Source organism: Furipterus horrens, unplaced genomic scaffold, assembly GCF_987537825.1.
Source record: "Furipterus horrens unplaced genomic scaffold, mFurHor1.1.pri manual_scaffold_5, whole genome shotgun sequence".
Lineage (NCBI taxonomy): Eukaryota > Metazoa > Chordata > Mammalia > Chiroptera > Furipteridae > Furipterus > Furipterus horrens.
In genome coordinates, this window is record NW_028327175.1 from 138372795 (window position 1) to 138397001 (window position 24207).

Genomic DNA, 24207 nt, shown 5'->3' on the forward strand with positions numbered 1-24207 from the left:
AGAATGATGACCTTTGGCCTTGTTTCCACCAACTGAACAATGCGTAGACCTCAGTCATATTACCTGCAGGAAAAAAAAATTCAACATATTGCTGTATGATTGTTCAAACTATGTGTGTTTTAGCCTTAGATTTTCTTCTTGGCTTCCCTACTAAAGCTTTGACCTTTGAGAATCCGCTCAGTGCTCAGTATTGGAATGTTTTCCTCACCTGAAGCACAGGGTGAGGGCAGAGGATTTTTCTACCAGTTTAAGGAATGTCTTGCTTGTGCAAATATGACTCTCATGTCTGCTGCTCTGGGGCCTGTAGGCAAGCAATGCCACACTGCCCAGGTTTGCCTGTGCATCCATGCCCACACGCACAGCGACTGCCCACATCCAGTCCAAGCGAGCACAGCGCAGGTGCGTCAGCAGCGTCCCTCCTCAGGCGCAGGAGAGGGCAGGGACTCAGTGCAGACTCTGCTCTTCCTCACTTTATTATCATCCAGCCAACCATCCGGCCGAATGATGATGACAGAAGAGCCTGTTGGTCACATGATGGACATGAAATGATATTTTTAGCCGAAATGTCAGAGTGGAAGGATTTTTCTCAGCAGCTGGAGAATGAGAGTTCCCCCTCTTTTTTTTAAAGTATATTTCATTGATTATGTTGTTACAGTAGTCCCATTTTTTTTCCTCTTTGCTCCCCTCTTCCCAGTACCCCCCTTCCTTCCAGCAATCCCACCCCCCTTAGTTCATGTCAATGGGTCATGCATATAAGTTCTTTGGCTTCATCCTTTCCTATACTATTCTTAAATTCCCCCTGTCTATTTTGTACCAACTGATTATGCTTCTTAATCCTTGTACCATTTCCCCATTTCTCCCCCTTCCCCCTCCCAGCTGATAACCCTCCAAATGATCCCCATACCTATGATTCTCTTCCTATTCTGGTTTGCTTAGTTGGATTTTGTTTTTATTTTTTTGATTCAGTTGTTGATAGTTTTGAGTTTGTTGCCATTTTAGTGTTCATAATTTTGATCTTATTTTTCTTGTAAGTCCCTTTGACATTTCATATAATAATGGCTTAGTGATGATGAACTCCTTTAGCTTTACCTTGTCTGACAAGAACTTTATCTGCCCTTCCATTCTAAATAATAGCTTTGCTGGATAGAGTAATCTTGGTTGTAAGTCCTTGCTTTTCATCACCTTGAATACTTCTTGCCAGTCCCTTCTTGCCGCAGTTTCTTTTGAGAAATCAGCTGAGAGTCTTATAGGCACCACTTTGTAGGGAACTTTCTGTTTTTCTCTTGCTGCTTTTAAGATTCTCTCTTTATCTTGAAACTTTGGCATTTTAATTATGATGTGTCTTGCTGTGGTCCTTTTTGGATCTAGCTTGTTTGGGACTCTTTGTGCTTCCTGGACTTGTATGTCTATTTCCTTCACCAAATTTGGGGAGTTTTCCTTCATTATTTTTTCTCTTATGCTTTCAATTTCTTGCTCTTCCTCTTCTCTTTCTGGTACCCCTATGGGTCAGATGTTGGCACGTTTAAAGTTGTCCCAGAGGCTCCTAAGCCTCGCCTCATTTTTTTCAATTCTTGTTTTCTCATTCTGTACTGGTTGACTGTTTTTTTCTTCCTTATGTTCCAAATCATTGATTTAAACCTCGGTTTTCTTCCCTTCACCATTGGTTTTGTGTGGATTTTCCTTTGTTTCATTCAGCATAGCCTTCACTTCTTCCCTTATGCATCTGCCATACTTAAACATATCTGTCAAGCCTGTGAGCATCTTTATCACCAGTGTTTTGAACTCTGAGTCTGTTAGGTTGGCTATCTCCTTGTCGCTTAGTTCTCCCACTGGAACCTTGATCCATTCCCTCTTTTGGGCCACACGTCTCTGTCTCCTCATCTTGACAGGCTCCAGTGTTTGTTTGCTTCTGTGTCTTAGGTAGAGCTGTTGCTTCTTTTACGTTATAAGGAGCAAAGCCTTAGGTATTTGTCAGTACAGGTGACCCGTTTCACCACGTTGTGGCACTGTTTGTGGAGGAGGGGTCTGAGAGGGAACAATGCCACTTACTCAGCAATCACCCCTTTTCCTGGCACATCTCCCACTTTGTATGGGACTGGCGCCTCTCTAGCTGTTGCCCTGGCTGTCATTCCCAGAGTGGGTGGGTCTGCAGACATTCTAGGACTGTGGAGCCCTTCAAACAAGTGGACTATTCTAAGAGACTGGCAGTTTCTTCCTCCGTCCCAGCCCCCACTGGTTTGCACAGTCAGAAGCAATGAGGTTTTATTTTCCCTGGCGCTGGAAACATGAGCTGTGCAGTCTGATCTGGTGCTGGGACTGCTCCCCAGGTGTCCCTCCCAACTTTTTAAAACATGTGACTGCACTTTCCACCAGCCTGCCGCTGCCACCTCTGCCACCGCCAGCACACCCTGTCCTCTCTGCCCTGGCTCTGCCCCTCCTACCTGTCTGGATGAGTATTTCTTCTTTATATCTTTGTTTGTTGGACTTCCATGCAGCTCAGTTTTCTGGAACTTCTGGTTGTCTCTAGTTTTGAGGTAGTTGTATTTGTTCTTAGTTGTGGAGGGAGATGCAGTGTGCCTGGGTAGGCCTCATCTTGGCCAGATGTTGAGAGTTCCCTTTGCAGACAGGCAACGTGGCTATCACTTAGTGAGGGCTTAGGGGTGCCAAGGGCCATACCAAGCCCTTTGAATGCATTATCCCACTTAATCCTCCCAGACACCCAATGAGGCAGGTCCTGATTTTCCTGAGAGAGGTTTAGTAGTCCGCTCAAGGTCACATGGCACGTATGTGTCAGAGGCAGCAGTTATATCCAGGCCTGTACTTTTGACCTTTATATTATACTGAAAACCCCTGACCAGCTACAGGAACCCAAATGTAAGTGAAATGAGTGATTATCTTTTTGCTAAAATGAAGTGATTTTTATAATTTTGAAAAAAATAAAGAATACTCACTATTTATTGGTAGCTCCTCCCTAGGTAAACATGTTAAGCAGGCATTTTTATACTATTGAATACTAAATCATGTATGCTCCTGCTTCACAATGGGCAAGAGAAATTGAGAGAGTGTATCTCATCTTCACAATGATCTTGAGAAGTAGAGGTGGGGCTTGAGGCTCAAAAGGGTTGAGTCTGGGACCTTGATCCCTTGACATCCTGGCCCTGTTGAACTCCACTTGAGTTCCAAAGAAGATGAATCATCTTCTTTGGAAATGTAGGAATGAAAAATATTTACAAGTGTTCAGCTGTGTGGATGTGTGCATGTGCACAGGCCAGGGAGGGAAAAGAGATACCAAAGCAGGGCTTTTGCATTTACTGTTTCCTCTTCATGGAAAGCTCTTTCCCTCCAAGTGCAACAGTTGTCGAATCTTGTCATTTGGCCGCAGCATCTCTGACCACCACCCTGCCATCACTGTCCATCTCATGCCCTGTTTTATTTCCTCCATGGAAATGGTGGAGCAGGTCCATCTCGACATGTGGATATTTGGGTTAGGTTTTAGATAAGTGCTCAAGGATATGTGTTGGTCCATGCAGCTGCTTCATCTAGTTCAGCATTTACTACCACCGTCTAAAATGTTCTTATTTATTTACTCATTTGACCTTCTCCTACTAGACAGGAAGGTCCACAGCTATTGTGTTCAATGCTTAACACCAGCATTTAGCCTGGCTCATAGCACGTTCTCAATAAATATTTGTTGAATGAATAAATGAATAAGTGAGTTAACGATGCAACCACATGAATGAAACTTAACATTTCTAAAGCACCTTGCATCTGACAATTAGCCCACTAATAATGGGCCATTTATGTGAACTCTGTCCAGCTCAGCCCTCTTGAACAGCTTTCTGGTTCCAACTTGGGTTTAAGCTGCAAGGGAGTCAGAACACAAGGAGGTGAAATCACAAGAGAAACAAACATCTGTCTCAAAGCTCATGCCTTTTTGTAGGGAGACATAACAAAAAAACTAGATAAAATACATGTAACAATGGTTTCAGATACTGGAAATCAACAGCATAGGACAGTGATCCCCAGAGAGAGGGGAGATAACTGAGAGGGACCCTGTGAGCGCCCAACTTAATGCCTAGAGAGCATTTCCAGGCTGCAGTGCAGGAACAGGGAATCGGCAGATCCCTCCTGGTTGTCTCCCAGAGTTGGGGAGGTACAGGCAGGAGTCTAGAGTGATACACACACACACACACACACACACAGAAAAGAGAAAGAGGGAGAGAGAGAGAGCTCCTGATTACAGAGGATTCTCTTGACTCTTCAGCTGAGTACCAGTCAGTGCGGAAACTACCTGATGCAGGGAAAAGAACCATCTGAAAGGAGCAGACAGAATAGTCCTTGAAACACACATGAGACTGGGATCGTTAATGCTCCCACCAGCCAGAGTGGAAAAACCTTCTAATTTATGAGCATTGGGTAGAGTACCCAGAAGGATTTTGCTTTAGGAATGTGAAGAAAAAAACAGATGTATAATTAATATTAATAGTAGGAATGGAGTATGAAACATATTATAATTATTTCCATGATTCAAGAAGGTAGAAGAATGCTTGAGCATGTTAAGCAGAGACATGGAAGATATAAAAAAGATCCAAATTGAACATCTAGAGATGCAAATTATAATGTCTGAGACAAAATGACCATAATTATCTCTCTTAAGAGTTTGCATTTCTAGTACTCTCATTTTCCCCATCCATATGGGCCTACTTGTGCATTCAAAACCACCATCACATACACCCCCACAAAAATGCAGAGCAAAGTTGGAAGAGTCATCTGAGTATAAATCACTGAGTGAGGCATCTGTTCTGCTGTAGAATGAGTAAGAAGGGGCTGCCTAAGACCTACCAACACACCTAGGAGGAAATTTACCGATGTGTTTGCATAAGAGGAGGTCTGCGCAAGTGGTCAGCTGTATGATCATGAGATTAATTTGGGTTTTGGCTCTTACTGATTGGGTGACTCTTGGCAAGTTTCTTCATCTTGATGAGGGGTCTATGATACCTCCTCAGTAAATGGTTGGCATAAGGACAAATTTAATATAAGTAATGAAAACATTACTTCAATTTCCTGAGGAACAACATATTAGTCAATATCTATAGTGGACTTACTATGTACCAGGCATTGTGTTAATGTTATTAGACACATAATTGCATTTATTTATTATAATGATGATGAGACAGACTTATTATCCCCAACTTATGGATGAGAAAAACGTGGCTCAGAGAGGTTCACCAAATTACTGAAAGTCACCCAGCCCTTTATGTGAAAGAGCTTGGATTTAACCTAGTTACGTTAAAAGCCTTTCACACAATTCAGACCTTCCAAGGTTTATTCTGTGTGTGTGTGTGTGTGTGTGTGTGTGTGTGTGTGTGTGTGTTTGGGTTGAGGGTCAGAGTGCCAGGATGTGAAAGTGAGAGGATAACACACGTAAACACACAGATATACACATGGTGATAACTGGGAGCTATAGAATTAGAAATAGAAAAAGGACAAGTTTGGGCAGTGAAAATACTAACTCCCTGGGCAAAGGTTTTATTTATTTATTTATTTGTTTTTTAATTAGAAAAACAGAAAGACTGGTCTGGAACGGAATTAGTCTGGTGGGCTATAATGTGGTATCGCTTAGGAGAAATTTTCACATCCTGGTATGTACACAAATGATCTTGATTCCAAGCATTTAATACTTTCATCCCTCCTGTGATGAGACTCGCTTCTATCATTGCCGGGTGTAAATATGAGAGTGGGATTTATTGAGGTGGTTCTTAGGATCTTTCTTTTTCCCGGTGTGGTTGGCAAGGAGGGAGGGACAGCCCACGTTTGAGGCTGCTTTTCTAATTGGAGTAGCTTTCCGGCTGTGTGAAAATCTAAACCAGAGGCAGATGTCACTGTGGAGTAGGAGTCTCAGTTGTGAGTTCTTCTTAGTTCCCTACTTTCAACAGAGCGACAAAGCTAAGCAAAGATCGGAGCTGGTCTGGGTTGGCCGTCTGGGGCTGCTGGAGAGGCTGAAGCCCACTGTTCGTGGCGGCCAGTTAAGTAGCTGTGCAGTCCAGTCGGCATCTGCTAGCATCTCTTAAGTAAACGTGGGCCACAGCCTTAGACAAAGACATCCAGACAGACTACAAGAGAAGGGTTTTTCGTAATACTAAAATTATCTTCTAATTGTACTTGGAGGACCATCTCTTAGAAGAGGAAGCTTTGTAACCTGTAAATAATTTGTAAGGTCATTGGACTATCTTCAATGATATATGGTAAGTTTATTTATTCAGCAAATATTTGCAGATGTCTGCTGTGTGTCAGACCCTGCTCTCGGCTCTGGGGGTTCTCCCTCCATGCCTTTCATGGGGCTCACATGGGGCTTACATCTGAGTGGAGGGAACAGGTAATAAACAGATAAACCCACATATAGTATATCAGATGGTGATAAATATGACAACAAAAAAGAAAACGGGGAAAACAGAAGAGAATAGCAGGGTGAGGCGTGTGTGTACGCATGCATGCGGGCGCACGCGCTGGTTTAGGTAGGGTTCTGTTTTGGGGTCTGTTTTATAATGAAACATCTTATGAGACGGATGCCTTTAAAAACTTCATTCAAGTTCCACTAAATCTGATTTTATTAGAACTCAGCTACAGCTTGAAGTTTACTTCTGGCCTAACCCTGAAAATAGACATTATTTCCGAACAGATTCCTGGTAGGTATAGCTTTGAGGGTGGGGAGGGAGCTGTTTGATGTATGGAAGAGAAAGGACTGGTTTGAAGAACTTGCACAGTGATGAATAGAAATGAATATGGACAGTTTCAACAGGTTCTTATCTGTTCATTCATGCCCAGCTACCCAGACCCCTGCACAGGTAAACCTGCTTTCCTGTGATTTAGGCTGTGCATGAGTTCAGACCAGCTCTCTCTGCAAGTCCTGGCCTGGAGTCACATGCTTTTTTAGGTTCCTTTTTCTGGAGCAGAGTCTGAAATAATTATAAAAAGAGACGTTAAGCACTTACCACATCATCCTTTTAATCCTTACACTGTCCAGGTAAGAAACATCCAAACCTGTACTGAATTTGTATGAGTTTATTTGAGCCAAACTGACAACAATTGCCAGGAAGCAAAATCTCAAGGGATTGGGAAAACGCTCTGGAGAATGGCAGTTTTGCAGTTTATTTTATCCATTAGAATAAAAGGAGGAGACATAAGGAGATTTACCTGAAATTCATTGGTGGTAGATTAAGGAGGCAGGAGAAAGCAAAGCAGGGGAATCTCTAGGATTGGAGAAAAATAAAAACGGAAAGACACGTACTTCTTTTACACTGGTGGGTACAGGAGAGTTAATAATTAACATTTACGGCACACTGAGGTGGTATTTGAGAAACAAGATAACAATGAGGAATTCTGTGGTTTCTGGCTCTGGTGAGGTGGGGGTGCCCTGAGGGGCAAGAAAAGATTACTCTGACATTTTAAAAGTATGTTATCTCAGATGCAAAAAACAAACAAAACAAAACAAACAGGCTCACCTTAGGTAAAGATTGACCTTTGTCAAGGAAGCTACAGGCCTGGGACATGACTTCCCTCCATGACTCACTTTTAGTTTGGAGTTTTTATGTTCAGACCGTCCTATGTGGTTATTTTCTGTCTCCAGGTTTGTAAGGCCTGCCATTCAGGCCTCCCCTGAGCTTGTCAGGTTTGGTGTGTTTCTTCCTTTTCGTCCACACACCAATACTGTTAGGTAGGAGCTTTCGTTATGCTCATTTTACCAATGAGGAAACTGAGGCTCCAAGAATTTAACCTGTCATACAAAGATGAGTACAAATGAGCCAGCTCTGCCTAGCTCCAAGCTCTTAATCATGCTGTCACTCTGTCCTCTGTACCTCATGAGGTGCAAGTGCTGGATGGATGGATGGATGGATGGATGAAAACTACTACTTTGATTTCAGTGGATGAGGGATTAGACAGAGAGAGCTTAGGAGTGCTGCTAAACCACCCAAGCAGGCAAGGACAGATTCAGGTCTTTGAGGACTGAACGAGCAAGAGAATTGGTCAGGTGCAAATAGCAGAACAGTGGGTTACATTCATTTATTCAAGAAATAATTATTGAGCATCTCCTACGCACCAGGCATTAGTCTAGTTCACCTGCCCCTGTGCAGCCGCAAAGGAACTGACTCTGGCCTCGGTGCCTCATTGACCAGGAAGGCTTTGATGCAGAGACCTGGACTTCCACTTGGCTCCTTTCCTTGTCCAAGTGACACCCATCTGCAGCAGGGTGACAGAGTAGGGAAGGCCTGGAGAAAAGGGAGCTATTGCTGGCCCTGAATCCTACAAACCCTGCCACAGCCTACAGGCTAGGTTGGTGATTCCAAAACCTGGGAAAGGAGTTTGTTAAAAGTACAGGACTCAGCATCACCCCAGGGGGGTTTGTACACAGCCAGGTTTGGGAACCAATGAGGGGACCAGCATTTCTGTAGTTTCTAAAACCCCTTTCCCCTTCAAAGAACAGGACAAAGGCCTCAAGGCTTTCTGACCATCCTAGTGTGAAGTTAGGAGAGGAAGCCATAGGAAGGGTGCATGTGACTAGACTTGCCAAATAGATTTTAATGGAGTTTGGCTTCCTACTTTGTTCTATTAAATAATTAGATCTTGGGGTGGGCAGGGTGGGGGTGGGGAGCAATGGGGGAAAAAATGGGACAACTGTAATAGAAAAAAAAACAATAAATAAGTTAAATAAATAATTAGATCTTTATGCCCATTTTCCAAATATGAACCTATAACTATCATATTGAATGTTCTTTTTAAAAACCACGCACACCCCGTTCTCCCCAGATCTTTGCCAGCTGTCTTTCCAATCCCCAGACCTTCACCTACCCCTCCACCTCTCCCTGCCTCACTAAGGCCACTGTTTCTCAAACTTCCTGGGTGTAAGAATCAACTAAAGAAAAAGTCTTAACTTAGGATCCTGGGATTCTATACCCACCCTGGCAATTCTGCCACCGGGGAATCTGGGGAGCCACGTTCTGAGGAACAATTTGTGAGCTAATTCAGAGAGTGAAGATGGGCTGGTTGGAGACTCAGGAGAATTGACTGCTGGTGGAGTGGACGGGAGACCCAGGGAGTACCCTTGGAGGGTGTTTTGCTTGGCTTGCCCACTTTCTTCTGCCTTGCAGCCAGGTGGGGGAGCTCACCGGACACTGGCCCAGCGAAGGGGCCGGTGTGGGGCAGGGTGACAGCTCCCCGCCCTCCTACACTAGCCTGCCCAAAATGACGAGGCTCAGCGGCTGAGAGCCCAGCGCTTCGAAGAGTGGGTAGGCAATGGTCCTCTCAGGTTCTCTACAGGGGCCTTGGAGCAGCTTAAAAAAGTGTTTGTCCCCAGCCCTGTTGGGGACTGTTACTCTTTCTCAGAAGATGGGAAGCTGAGATGTCTCTAGGGGCAGAAACAGTGGAACATGGGATTTACTTTCCAGCCTCCCACTGAGTTTCCCATTCCTCCGTGAAGGCATTTCCAGTGCCCCCTCCTCATGTGATCCCCGGGGGCTGGGCCCGTGCTGCACATACAACCCCAGAGCTTAGAGGCCCTGTGATTAAGGCCTCAGCCAGCAAAGCCCTTACTCACCCCAGTGGCATGCGGCTGTTAACATTTGCATCCACGCTGCTGTCCTTTTTCAAACACACTAGGTTCTGTTCGTTTTTACAAGAAAGAAACAGCTGAAGCAGCTCTTAACCAACGCTTGCGTGACTAAGTTGACTACTTTTAGAACCAAACTCTTGTTCCCCCAATCATAACAGCTAAATTTCAAGTAGTTACTCCCACTGCTTAGAACTAGTTCGGTGTCACATAGAGACCCAACTCAAAACTGTATGAGACATTCATGGAACAGGGGCAGAACTGGCTTTTTGTTATGTCAGAATACATCTGCATTTTATTAATTCCGCAAGTAAAGCTGGAGAGCCAAAGGGCCTTGAGATTCTTTCACTATGAAGTTTCCGTTTGAGACGGGGTCCATCCTTTTTAGTGGTGGGTGGAGTCCATGGGGAGACTCTTATTTTTCCATGAAAATACAGGACAAAATCTCTCCATTCCTGTCACATTTTAACATATTTTTGGTGTTAGTAATATGAAAGAAAACGGGTTCTTGGTTTAGTGTCAGTCCTTTAAAGGAAATTGGCTTGTGGTCTGACCGAAATGTTCTTATCCTGTGTGTAGGAGGCCAAGTCATCACTTCCCAGACTCACAGTATTTTGTATCCAGGCAACATGCAGAAAATAGGCCAGGGTGGCAGGCATGACTTCTGAGCCCAGTAGGGCTCAGACTTCCTCATAGGGGCGTTTTCTTCAGCTTATAGTGAAAGCTCTTCGAAGTTGTAACTGTTTGCATTTGTATTTAGCTCAACCTATCTGTTAAAAACATTTTGGGGATTTCGTCTAAACACACTATCTTTACTTCAGAAAAAAAGAAATTCAAGTTTTTTTTCAGCCCCTATACTCCTCCCTGCCCACACACAAAAGCATCAGAGTTTTATGATGAAAAAGTAAATCTTAAGAAATTGGAGTAAAGGTTGCTAAAAGAAGGGATTGAGGTGGAACTATAACTGGCTTCATTTATTTTACTCCATTCCTGGCCAGTTACCTGTTTTTCACCCTCTCCTGGGGAAAGGAAAGCAGTAGATAGTGTTTGAGTCAGAGTGGAGTTGTAAAACCATTCAGGACCATAAAAGGTCAGCAGATGGGCTTTATGTTTTAGGCAAGCCTGTTCTCTTCAGTTATCCACAAGTCCCACCACCCCCTATTGTCTTATCTATCACTCACTGTGTTTCACAGTTCTGTTATTGGCCTAAAGTTTCCTCTGACACCCTGTGTGAATTGAAGTTGGATTTCAAACTACCTGTGAAGGCAGAAACTTTGCCTAGTGTTCTGGATTGTTTGTTATGGACACATCTAGGCTATCCATCCCCCACCCCCCCAAATCAATGAACAAGTACTTTAAGAGAAAGGAAATATTTAACATGAGATGGTTTTCTAAATAGATATATGTAGAAGACATTACATATATAAGCCCAACGACAGATTCTCAGAGCTGAAAAGGGTCTGAGGGATTATTTATTTCAATCTATTTGTTTTTAGATAATGAAGTAGATTCAGAGTTAGGTTACTTGGCCAAAGCCTTGAAGGACGTTGGGACAGTGTTAAGGCTAGAACAGGAATCATCTAACCTATGGTTCTCAACCTGGGCAATTTTGCTCACCAGGGGACAATTGGCAATATGTAGAGATGTCAGTGGGTAGAGGTCAGCAATGCTGCTGAACATCTGACAAGGCCTAGAACAGCCCCAAAACAAAGAATTGTCCAATTCAAAATGTTAGGAGTTCTGAGGATGATAAACGCCGGTCCAGCCCCAGGCCAGTCTTCTTTCACTGCAGCGCTGTCCCAGCATGCGGTAGTTTTTGTTCTGTCCCAAGGATTATTTATCGCTAATAGGGATTCAGGTCATCTTGACGTTGAAAAAGCAGATCAGTACATGTGGAAGGGTGCAGTGTCATTACTTAAATCATAAAGTTAGGTTATGAATCACAGACCTGTCGGGAATAAAATCCAGTGTGTTCCCACGTCTTTTAGAAGAGTGCCTCATTTAAACATTCAGTACTAGTCATATGACTTTTAAAGCTGTAGTTCTCTCATTTTGTTCTTCTTAAAAACTCAACTAGACAACCCCTTGGCCTACTGTCCTATTTTTAAAACATGGAAAACAATTTCCCTCAGGCTCATACCATGCAGGGCCAAGGGAGACATGGAAGAGAGTTTGCCAGGGGTTCTCAGCTTGTGAGGGAGATTTACCTGTTTCATCCGGTGGAGATGGAGTTGTGGGTAGACTCTTGTCCTCAATATATCTGGGGAATAAAAATTCAGGTGAGGAGAAGCCATACTCATGTAAAATCTAACTAACACACTGAATGAATGTACTCATCTGAAAAATTATTCTGTAAAGGTTTCATTAATTCTCAGCATTGAATGAGAGACCTAATTTCTGTATTGACTTAAAAGGGCTGGAGAGTTCACTCTTATTCCTCTGGAGGCAGACTTTTCCTTTTCCATTGACAGTAACTGACTCTACATGTGTTATTAAAGGAGGTTAAAATCCACCATGATTGTTGAGTGTCTTATCTGTCCAGGAAGATGTACTCTTCCAAGAAACCACATGCAAATAGTTCACATCATAGGGTAATTTGGTGAAACAGGGTGCTGTAGCAACATTCTGGTCTTGTGCAATAAAATATTGATTAATAGTATTAATAGTGTTGAGTCACACTGGATGTATGTGGTTGGGTGGCAGATCCCAGGTCTACAGTCTAGTCCTATTTCTGAGATCTGAGTGGGGGAGGCGATATGAATATATGTCACGTCAAAAATGATGTGTGTGGGTTGACATAAACTTTCACTTCCTGATTTTTTAAGGAAATGTACCACATTTAAAAATAAAATGAATATTTCTCAATAAGATGAACTTTTTTGATTATTACTTTTGCTGGAAAGCCCAGAGTTATGTGTTATACTGAACCACAGTTTCTTCACCCTGAGTTTTTTAATATAAGGAATCTTCTTCTATCACTTTGGGGACTTGATGTTTAGTGTTTTATTTTCATGCTAGTGATATTCTGGGCTATCATACCTGCTATTTATTAGTATAAGTTGCTTGCAAATGTAGGCAAGGTATAAGTAAATAACATTTAAAAATTCTTACTATTTCTCTTTTCCATTTTCAGTATCCATACTGGGATCACATGCCTGGGCGCTCTTTGCTTTCCTCAAAGGAATGTTTTCAATCCACCCAGTCTCAAATCATGTTGCATGTTACAACCCCCAATTTATAGATTATATTCTGTGGGTTACATTTTTATACCCTGGCTGGTTTGGCTCAGTGGATTGAGTGTCGGCCTGCGAGCTAAGTGTCGCTGGTTCGATCTTCCAGTCAGGGCACATCAGAGAAGGAAAACTCTGACTCCAAAAAACCTCCGCTGCCTTGCGGCATACCTCTTCAGGGGAAAGGCTAAGGGAGTAAACCCCGACAGAAAATCCGGAGCCGGAGTCCCTAAGGCGGTTTGACGTTGTAGTCAATACCGAAACCGGTAACTCCTGCGGCGCACCTGAAGCCAAGCTGTATTGACTCCGTCTTTCCCTTGGATCCTTCAGCTGCGAAGAGAGGGGGGGTCTGCTGCATGGGCAACAGCAGACCCTCCATATCACCTTGCCCAGGCTCTGTAGCTTCAGCTTCACTGGAGAGGACACTCCAGCGTCATCGCAAGATGTCGATTCAACACGGGAGGAGACAGATACCGTGTCACTCCCGAGTCGGACTGCACAACCATTCTCGGCGGTGCAGATAGACTCTTAAGAAGCTACACCATCGTCTCTCGAGACGGACGGCTGCCGACGACACATTTTTATATTGACTAACTTCCTGGGGATGCGTGTTCTATAAATTTTTTTGATCACATGACCTAAGTACAAAAATGTTTTGAGTCTTATTCTTAATATATGTAGACTTATTTAATTCTTTCCTTCATTTGGTTAATACCTATTAAGAAATGTACCATGTTCTAGGCACTGGGGTTAGAGTAGTGAACAGACCAGGCAACAGTTCCTATCATTAGGGAGCTTTACTCAGTGAGTCAGGTGACACCTGTGTACCAGTGTTAAGTGCACTCAGAAGTAGATGGGTGCTAGAGGCTAAATACAATCCCTTGGTCCAGGAAGACAGAGAAGCACACATACCCAACCTGTGAATGCTACTCCAGAGTACATGAGGTAGCCAGGTGGCCCCGATCAGTAAACTAGCAACCTGTTTATGCTTCAGTGTCTACTTGGGTGGATACTTTTATAGTGGACAATGTATCATGGGTCCTTTTAAGTTTTCATTACAAAACAATGCTTGAATTTTGTTTTGCTTTTCTCTCTTCCTGGATTCTTGGGGGGGGGGGGGTGGTGAGAAGAGGGTTCAGTTCAGTCTTTGCCTCTCACCCATCCATCTCATTCATGACTTAATATTTCATTGGTACCATAGTGAGAGTCTGGAAATGACTACTTGCTATGGAGAAGTGATGGCTGATATGCAATGTTGACTACCGAAATACTCTTACTAGGGTGAGAACAAAATGGCCCACATCTCATTATGAGTGATTTTATTGTTAACAGGTGGATAGGAAGGGAATTGGGTGGTCCAATGAGCAAATAGAAGCATGTCTCTTACTCAGGTTACTGTTTCTCATTTCCTCTGCAGATTAATTGGCACAGCCACTGTATCCCTGAAGGACCTAACTGGTGACCAGAACAGATCTCTTCCCTACAAACTAATCTCCCTACTAAATGAAAGGGGGCAAGACACTGGGGTAAGCATGCTTCCTCTTCTTAAAGGGCTTGATGGTGGGATGATTAAACAGAAGTTTATTAAGAAAAGAGTGTAAAATTATAATTAGCTCACTACACACAAACACACACACAAGCCTACTGGTTTTGAGATAAACTAGTCCACTTGCAAATAATTTGATCTTCTCCTATACTCTCAGTCACAGAACTAGCATATTAGGTAAACTTGGTTTCTTACAACAGAATGCTAAAGTGCAAGTGGGACTCTCGTGATACCGCTCTATACATGTTCACTTGGGTGTTAACATTTGTGTGGGGAGTATAGCTCTGTGTATCAGACACTCTTTGAAACAGTCTATGGAAGGTAACATTACTTTTACCCTGGAATATCACAATGTTAATAGCACGATCTTTATTATTGCATTAGCAGCTCTATGTTTTCTGATCACAACCTCTAAATAAGTTCATATTGATATTGTTTGATGTGAGATTAGAATTCTCTTCCTCGAGGGTGCTTAAAAAAATCAATGCAAACATCTCAGCTCTCAGATTTCATATGATTGCCAATAAGCTTTCATGGAGCTACCATTCAACATCATTAACCTCTGACACCTTCATTTTCCAATCAATTTATTTTGCTTGGAAGTCTGGGCAAAGGGAAAGCATTTTATACTAAAAGAGGCCATCCCTGTGGGAAAGAACATAGGTTAGGCTTCTCAACACCCATTGGGAATGTAAACTTTGCAGATCTAGCCATGAAAACTTCTAGGTTTCTTGTGAATCAGCATTCTAACCATAAAGCGTAAATTCAGAATGGCAGTTATCATCTCTACCCAAATCCTGACTGAGTGAAATGATACTTAGGAAACCTGGTACAAGTCAGTGATTTTTTCTGGCTATCTTTTTTTTTAAGCACGGAAGAAAGCATCAGTAGAACCCTGACATTGACAGAACTGTGGTGATTGAATAGAGTAAGGAAGAGCAGGGGCCTCAAGTCTGGCTTCCCTGGTATCCTCTCATCCCTGTTAGAGGGCCTGGAATACCTGTGGGAATCCCAAGGTTATTGGGAAACTCCTGATCCCAAGGTTGAGCCTTTCATACTCTTCTAGGTTTTGACATTTTGATTGTTTGATTAAGCTAGCCAGCTGAGTTGCTCAACGCTTCCTGCATTTGGTCTTGGTTGTGGCCTGGGTCTTTAGCATAAGATGAACTGTTGTTGGGGGTACCATTAATTATCCTGTTCAGTGTCTCCCAGGTCATAGTTCCTAGTTGGCAACAGAATGTGCTGATCAATGAGGGAACATTCTCTGGTGAGCAGACAGATTAAAAAACAAGGGAGGGAGGGAAGGAGAGAGAAAGGAAGGGAGGGAGAGAGAGTAAGAGAGAGAGAGAGAGTAAGAGAGAGAGAGAGAGAGAGAGAGAGAGAGAGAGAGAGAGAGAGAGAGAGAGAGAGAGAATCAGTTGTAGCCAAGTAGCAAATGAGAGTATAGGGTGCCTTTTACATTTGAATTTCAGATAAACAATAAATGATTTTTTAGTATAAGTATGTTCTAAATATTTTGTCTAGATTTTTACTGGTAACCTGAGTGTGTGTGCACACATGATTTTTACTTGCAAAGGAATTTCTTTATTCTGAGGTTTGTAGTTTTTCATTTTTGCTGTTAAAGTTTATTTCTTTTTGGCTGATAATAATTGTGGGCATGTGTTCACATCTTTATGGTGACTCCCCCAAGCAAACTTTTTTGAAATTTTGCAGGGCAATGAAATATAAAAGGATAGGAAACTTTTCCATAAAATAATGCCCCATGTGAGGAATTTATTTCAGATTTTAAAAGCAGGAATTACTTTTATGTCCTGTGTGAAATTTGCATGTTTCTTTTTTTCTGATAATGAAAGTTACACAACATTTCCAGTTCTCCAATCTTGCCTTGGCTCCTAGCCTTCTTGGGGTCATATTTTATGCAAGAGTCAATGATATTGAACTTCATGACTTGCATATTTGTTTCCTTTAATCAGACTTGATCTCTTTTTAATTCTATTTTATGAATCACATTGTTATATAATCTTCTATTAGTCATTCAAAGTTCTTTTTAGAGAGAAGTGTGAAAATAAATTTCAGCAATTAATAAAGAAGCCAATGAGCAAACAGATAACATGATCCTTTAAAAGGAGCCTCTGTGGCCTTGGCTGGTGTGGCTCAGTGGACTGCATGCTGGCCTGCAAACCAAAGGGTCGCCAGTTCGATTCCCAGTCAGGGCACATGCCTGGGTTGTGGGCCAGGTCCCCAGTTGGGGATGTGCGAGAGGCAACCACATTGATGTTTCTCTCCCTCTCTTTCTCCCTCCCTTCTACTCTCTCTGAAAATAAAGAAATAAAATCTTTAAAAAAAATAAGTAAAATAAAAAGAGCCTCTGTGACTATAATTCTGTGATTAGAGGTTAATTAATTACAAGTTCATGCTTGCCTGTCTCAACTTCCAGTTTATGAGGTTGCCCATTAGCAATGAGACACTTGGCAGCCTGTAACAGGTAACTCCTTTCCCAGGCTTTCCCACTCCACCCGGGCTCGCACACGGGAAGATATAAACAGTGGAGGGTGTCATCCTTCTTTCTCTTCTCACTTTCTCATCCCCCTGCTTACCCCCCTAGAACTTTTACTCCCGCTGAGTTGGTTAGCATTGGTCCACAGCATTCCAGTGCCCTGCACTAATTCTGTCTGCAATGCATTTCTACCCAGGCCACCATTGACTTGGTGATTGGCTATGATCCACCTTCAACTCCACATCCAAATGACTCCACTGGGACCAGCATGCCAGGCATGGGAGGTAAGCTGACCCTGCTGAAGGCCCAGCCTACCCCAGGGAGATTCTACTAAAGACACATAGGAGGCTCCAAGAAAGCCTCCTGTATCATTACACTGTCTGTAGCTCTCTGCCCACCTAGACAGAGCCCAGTGAGGCAGGTGGAGCTGCCCTTCCAGGGCGAGGTGGAAGGGAGACAGCCCCTTACTGACCAGCCTCAGAGTGAGCCAATCCAGTACTTACACCGGCAGGAGGTTCGAAGCAAGGCTTTGCTGCAAGGGTTTGCAGCTTCCGGCTCATATAATACCCCTGGCCTCTGCTCTCTTCGTGTGCCTCTTCACCTCCGCGTGTGCAGTCACCAGGCTGTGCTTGCAGCCGCCAGTCTCCTGGTCAACGCCCTTGGCCTTCACTCCTCCTGGCCCCACCTGAGAGCCATTCAGTCCTTTAAACTGTTGAAATTTTGCATAACCCACCTTCCTCTCCTTGTTCTCTGACATGAGCTGTCAGTCATTTGGGCCATCAGGTGCTGCTCTGAATGGGATTGGGGCTGCAGGCTTGAGGGCGGCCTTTGGGTCACAGGTGGAAGGAAGTCTGCAAGACAATCAGGCCTTTCACACAGCTGAGTTTGAAGTCCTCTTAGTCTTCCCAGGGTGTGTGATGCTGGAGTTTCTGTGTCCCTTCCTCTTTCCTGAGTTGGTCACCAAACACGTCCCCATTTCCCCAGCCTTGGTACGTGCCCCAGGAAGGAAAGGGCCCCTTGTCCCACACACTCACTTGCTACCTTGAAATTCTCCTTCCTGGGAGGGCATTCTGGTACTTTTCCTTGCCAGGACTGGCTTCTCAGGTTCTATTTTCTCTTCATTTCTGTTGGTTCTGAACTCGCCTGAGTGGTCTGCTCAGCATCTGCTGCGGCACCTCCCTTCCTGCCCTGTGGCGTCCCGGCTGGGCCCCTGCCTGACTTCTTGTCTACCCGCAGCCTGACCCCAGCCACTGCCCCAGTCACCCACACCCCACAGGTGGCCCAGTATTCAGCTTTAACCCATTTATTGACCGAGTAGTTGTGAGTGGCCAGCATGGATCAGCTGGATCCTTCTTCCTTGGGGATAGTTGGGTCCCAGCACATCAGCAACACGCTCTGCAGCCACCCTGCTATGCCCAGCAGCACCGCAGGCTATTGCTGCCTGTTGCTGCCACAGCAGTGATGACAAGTGCAACCCATCAGGGGCTGAGCTGAAGAGCTCTGCCCATTTCCTTCTCATCTCCTTCACTGATCATTGCATCAGCCTGGAAGGGCTGCAGGTACTTTCTGGCCCCCAGAAGGCAGCCTTGACTGGTAGAATATCTGGAGTAGCCTCTGAATTGTGAGGATCAGGGTAACTCTCTTCACAATGACATTTTTCCTAAGCTGGACTCTATGTCTTAGTTTCCTAAGGCAGCTGTGATAAAGTACCACAAACTGAGTGACTTAAACAATAGAAATTGATTCTCTCACATTTCTGTAGACTGTGAGTCTGAAGTCAAGGTGTAAGCAGGGTTGGGTTCTCCTGGAAACTTTGAGGGAGAATCTGTTCCATGCCTCGCTCCTAGCTTCTGGGGGGGCTGGCAGTCCGTGGTGTCCCGTGGCTGTAAAGCTGTCCTTGCAGTTTCTGTCTCTGCTGTCACATAGTGTTCTCCTGTGTGTCTCTGCCTTCTCATGGTGTTCCCCGGTCTGGGTGTGTGTGTCCACGTTTCTTACCTCTTATAAGGACGCCGGTCATTGGAATAGGCCCATCCTAATCCAATATGACCTCTTCTTAACTTGATTACATCTACGAAGACCGTATTTCCAAATAAGGTCACATTCTGAGGTAACAGATGGGCATGACTTTTGGGAGGACACTGTTCCACCCAGTGCACTGGTAGAGAAAAGGCCATTTCATTATGTGTATTCCATTTCAAAAGCCACAGTGTTAAGTGGGCTTTTTTGTGTCACCTGTTCAGCCAGGCCTTTAGGGAACAAATAACTCTACAGTCCATTCAGATGAAAAGAGCGAACATGTATTGTATCGTAAATTGGTGCTATGTCATTTCTTAGTATTTATGGAGTAAAGAAAATGTTTGTTGGGTTTCTTAAGCTATTGCTAGATGCTGCAGTGCCAGGGGGCTGATAAATGCTTCGCAGGTGTGGATACCAGATATTGTTATCCTGCAGGTGTACCATTAGGGATAAGATACGCGCTTTGTGGTCGGACTGGCTCAGGTTGGATTCTGTGTCTCTGGTTAATTAGCCATGTGACTTTGGGTAAGTCACTTAACCTCTCTGAACCTCAGCTTTCTTTACTGTAATGTGGGGATATAATAGCAGCATTTACATCATCAAGTTGTTGCAAGGATTAAATGAGATAATGAATAGAAAGTACTTATCCCAGCGTCTGGCATACAGTAAGTACTACCTTAAAGGTGGCTATTATTATTATTATTACTGTCATTACAAGAACAAATCCAGGTGGCTTGCAGTCATGAGATCAGTTGGCCTGCACACTCTATATGGACATTCAGATTGCTTCCTCTAAAAAGCAGAGTTATTAGAAAAGAACGATCTCGTTTGGCTAGTATCATGTTGAAATGACTAAATGCTTTCTTTAAAAATTATCTTAAAAAACAGAAAAGGTTGTGCTCTAATGGACCTGAGAGACTTTGAGAATAACCAATTTATGAAGTTATTGGAGAGTAGAGGAGGTTCCTTCTCCTGAGAAGGACGGTGCAAGCCCAAGCTCAGAAAACATGCAATTCCCTGGAGCAAAGGCTGCTTCCTTAGGAATCGGAAAAATGCCAACTCTTGAACTTTTAAACCCCCTGGGGAGAACATCCTTGCCTGAGGCTCCTTCTCCTCACTTCCTGGATTGTCACCAATTTTCTAGCTGTGCCTGGGGACTGAGAGTCACCCACCCTCACAGGAAACTGGACTCCCAGCAGACTCCGCAAGGGCAGTTGGCCAAGGTCTTCCTTGGCTCTTTAGAATCCTGATACTGCTGGATGGAGATAGGAAATGAACCAGAACTTGGGTTCTTTTTGTTTGGATTTCAAACAAAGAGTTTTACCAAGTGCTGGCCTCCAAATGAGCTGTGTGAGATGACAAAGCAAAATGTCTTTCTTTAAAAAATGAGCAGTGTTCTTTGATCTGGAAGAGCTGTCTCTGTTCTGTAAGATGAATATTCACCAAGCCTGGGACTAGGGTGGCATTCTGAATATTGGTTTCTTAATCTGGCTAAAAGGATCTTCTTCAGCATTAAAAAAAAAAAACCTTTCAATATCCTAGATTATCTAGATGTTTTATGGGAAAACACTTTTTGTCTTAATGTGACAATTCAATTAAACTAATCAAGGATATCTTTTGAGTACTTACTGCAACTCCACGCTAGGGAAGACACACACATACATACTCTACAACACAATTTACAGGCTTAGGAGAAGGTAAAACCAACAAACTTGAGACAGAGAAAAAACAGCGAGACAGCCATACCTCCTTCTATGGCATACCTAAATGACTAAATGGGACATCTGGCCCAGAATATTTTCCCTTCCTTTCAAAACACTCTTAAAAATAACAAACAAAAATTCACCACTCAGTATAAAGGTAATGAGTATGCTTCCTTTAATTTATATAATCTTTTCAAATTTTAAAAATTTGAGCTTGTTTGATTTTGTTTTTTGAGTACAAAAGCAATACCTATTTGTAAAAATGTAAATATCACAGACATTAAGACACAGAAAGTTCAAGTCCCTCAGAGTCCCGTTTTTCTCAGATAATGACAGTTCACAACCACAATATTGATTTTAAGGGTTATCATCCACATAGTGAGTTCTGCAAAGAAGGAATTTGAAATATTAATGATAGAACATATTGTAGAAGTGAAGATTTTCAGAAAAATTTACCACTACAACTTGAAGAAACTAATATGACCATAGGTCACAGAAATTGAATACCTGACAGGTTCATGTGAGGTTTTTTTAGACTTTTTTAAGAATAGTTTTAGGTTTACCGCAAAATTGAAAGGAAGGTACAGAGATTTCCCATATACCCCCTGCCCTCACACATACATAGCCCCTCTCCATTGTCAATATCATTCCCCAGAGTGGAACATTTTTTATGAAGGCTGAACGTACTTCGACACATCATAATCTCCATAATTCTATGGGTTTAGACAAATATGTAATATAATGACATGTATCCATTATTATAACACAGAGTATTTTCAGTGCCCTAAAAATCCTCTGTGTTTTGTATATTCATCTTTTCCCACCCCAACCTTTGGCAACCACTGATTATTTTATTGTTTCTGTAGTTTTCCTTTTTCTGGTATGTCCTAAGAGTTTGGAGTCATGCAGTATATAACCTTTAAGATTGGTTTCTTTCACTTCGTAATATACATTTAAGATCCCTCCATGTCTTTTAATCACTTGGTAGCTTATTTTTTAAGTGCTGAATAATATTCCATTGTTTGGATGTACCACAGTTTATTTATCCATTTCCCCCACTGAAGAACATCTTGGTTGCTCCCAAGTTTGGCAATTATGCATAAAGCTGCTGTAAACATCTGTGTGCATTTTTGTTTTGTGAATATACATTTTCAATTCCTTTCGGTAAAATACCAAGGAATGTGATTGCTGGACTGTATGCTAAGAATATGTTTAGTTTTATAAGAAACTTCCAAATTATCTTCAATAGCGTCTGTACCATTTGCTTTGCCACCAGCAACAAATGACTTCATGTCGTTCCACATCCTCACAAGCATTTGGATTTGTCAGCGCTCCAGATTTGGGCCATTCAGATAGTGGTAACTCGTTTTAATTTGCATTCCCCTGAGGACACATGGTATAGAGCATCTTTTCACATGCTTACTTGCCATTTGTATATACTTTTTGGTGAGGTGTCTCTTCAGGTCTCTGGTCCATTTTAATCAGGTTGTTTGCTTTCTCATTGTTGAGTTTTAAGAGTTCTTGGTACATTTTAAATAGCAGTCCTTTATCAGGTGTGTCTTTTTGCAAATATTTTCTCTCAGCCTGTCACTTGTTTTCGAATTCTTTTGACTTGTCTTCTGCAGAGCAGAAATTTTTTATTTTAATGAAGTCCAGCTTACTGATTTTTTTTTTCATGGATTGTGTCTCTGGTGGTCTATCTTAGGCGTTCAGTTTTAAGGATTGATTTCCTGGGGCTCGTATAGCAAGATAACAAAGGTTACAAATGGCTGGGGCACTGGTGGATTGACTGAAAGTGTATGGGGCTAAAGGTGTCTCTTTGTCCTGCCTCTGAGACTGTTCTTATGACAGATGGGTGGACTGACTCAGACTACAGGCTTGACCTCCTGTAAACCTGTTACTTTCTCAACTTGATTCGCCAGATGTCAGTTAGATTGACTGGAGCCCACATTCCTGTGCTCAACTTAAACTATTTTTAAAATCTTATATCTATTTCTAAAGAACCATCTGCTTTAAAACTGTGCTTTGTCCAATGACAGAAACGCAAAAATTCGTGCATAGCCAGACTTGACGCTTCAAATTGATTTCAGTCCACAAATGACAAAATCACTTTGCTTGAAATTAAATCTGATCCAGTTCAGAAAGCACTTACTGACACCTATTGGAAGGCATACAGAGGTGAGAAAGGCATTGTTTGCCACCAAGGAGCTTGCATTTCAAGAGAAAGAGAAGATATCAATATGAATAACTATAACTCAGAGCCAAAAATAATAAATTCCTCAAGAGAAGACTAAGCAAATTATTACTTGGGAAATAATTTCTTAGAGAACGTACGTTTTCAGTTGTCTATTTCTACTGTGGATTCTTAGGTTGGTTGCCTTTCCCACACAGTTAACTGGGGACTGCAATCCAGGCATGTGCTCTGGCGGGGAATCAAACTGGCAACCTTTCCATTCGCAAGCTGGTGCGCAATCCACTGAGCCACACCAGCCAGGGCTCAACTGTGGATTCTTTGTGCCTAGAGCAGCACTTACAAAGTCCTAAGTGTTCAATAAATGCCTGGTTGGTTGAGTGAATGCATGAATGAGTGAATGGTGGATATGAAATGGATATGGTTTAATTTTTTTTTTCAAAAACATTATTTTGGGAAACATTAATGAACAGACGAAAGTGACTGATTCATTCAGAGGCGTGATGAAAGGGAAGCATGTTCCTGAGGGCTGGGAGGGCTAGGCTGACACATTTGTCCTTGATAGATACCCTCGTTCATTTTCTGAACAGAGACTGACTTGGTCAGAGTGGAACTGGAAAATGATCAGTGTGTTTGAAAACTGTCACAGCCACAGTTTCCAGGGTCGAACCTCTAAATAACTACGTCCAGCAAACTGATTGTATTAAGCCAGTTTTTTCCCAGGATATTTAAGAAAATCAAAGTGATCATAATAGACAAGTGATTCTTAAATTTTAGACACAGTAAAATAATCAAGAGAGATCTTTTAATGTGCAGATTTCAAGCACCTACCTCCAGAAAGTCTAATTTAGCTGGTCTGCAGGGGAACACTCCTCCCCAACCCCCAAATCTGTATGGTTAACAGACACTTCCAGGAAATCCTGATGAAGGTAGATTTTGGAGCTCAGTTTGAGAAGCAATGGAGTTGAGTGTTTTACCTGGTTACCATTATCTTGCCCAGACTCAGACAGAGCTCTTCAGGCAATATTTCCTAGGCAGGCTTATAGCATGTGTTTGCATTGCTCTTTGGTTAGAGGCTCTTAGTGGTATTTTTGTTCTGGTCTGTGATTTGGAACCATTTCAGAATGTTCTTGGGACACATAGAGGTACCATTTACGCAAGAATCTGGTGAAGGTTAGTGAATTACTTATGTTTTGTTGGTGTCATTGTTTCTCCCCCCTCACACATCAGCTTATGGTTGAACACAGACATTTATTTATATACTTCTAGCAGGTTAGAAACTCAGGAAAGTTATTGCTCAACATTCCAGCTAAATCAGCTGAAATCTCAAAATGTCTTCATGCTTAGAAACTTACTCTCTCCTATTCTGCTTTGTAATTTTTAACTTACATTGAATATACTATACTAGCCCTTCATTCTG

The 24207-nt window shown here is 42.7% G+C and overlaps 1 protein-coding gene across 2 annotated transcripts in view; it reads left to right on the forward strand.

Annotated features, from left to right (window-relative positions):
* The window catches only part of MYOF (myoferlin), a 147323-nt gene that overhangs the window by 23183 nt on the left and 99933 nt on the right, over nt 1–24207 (forward strand). For both annotated transcript variants that reach the window (XM_090277959.1, XM_090277958.1), the window contains exons 4-5: nt 14252–14360; nt 17074–17161. In XM_090277959.1, the coding sequence (XP_090134085.1) occupies nt 14252–14360; nt 17074–17161 (197 nt within the window). The remainder of the gene's footprint in view (nt 1–14251; nt 14361–17073; nt 17162–24207) is intronic.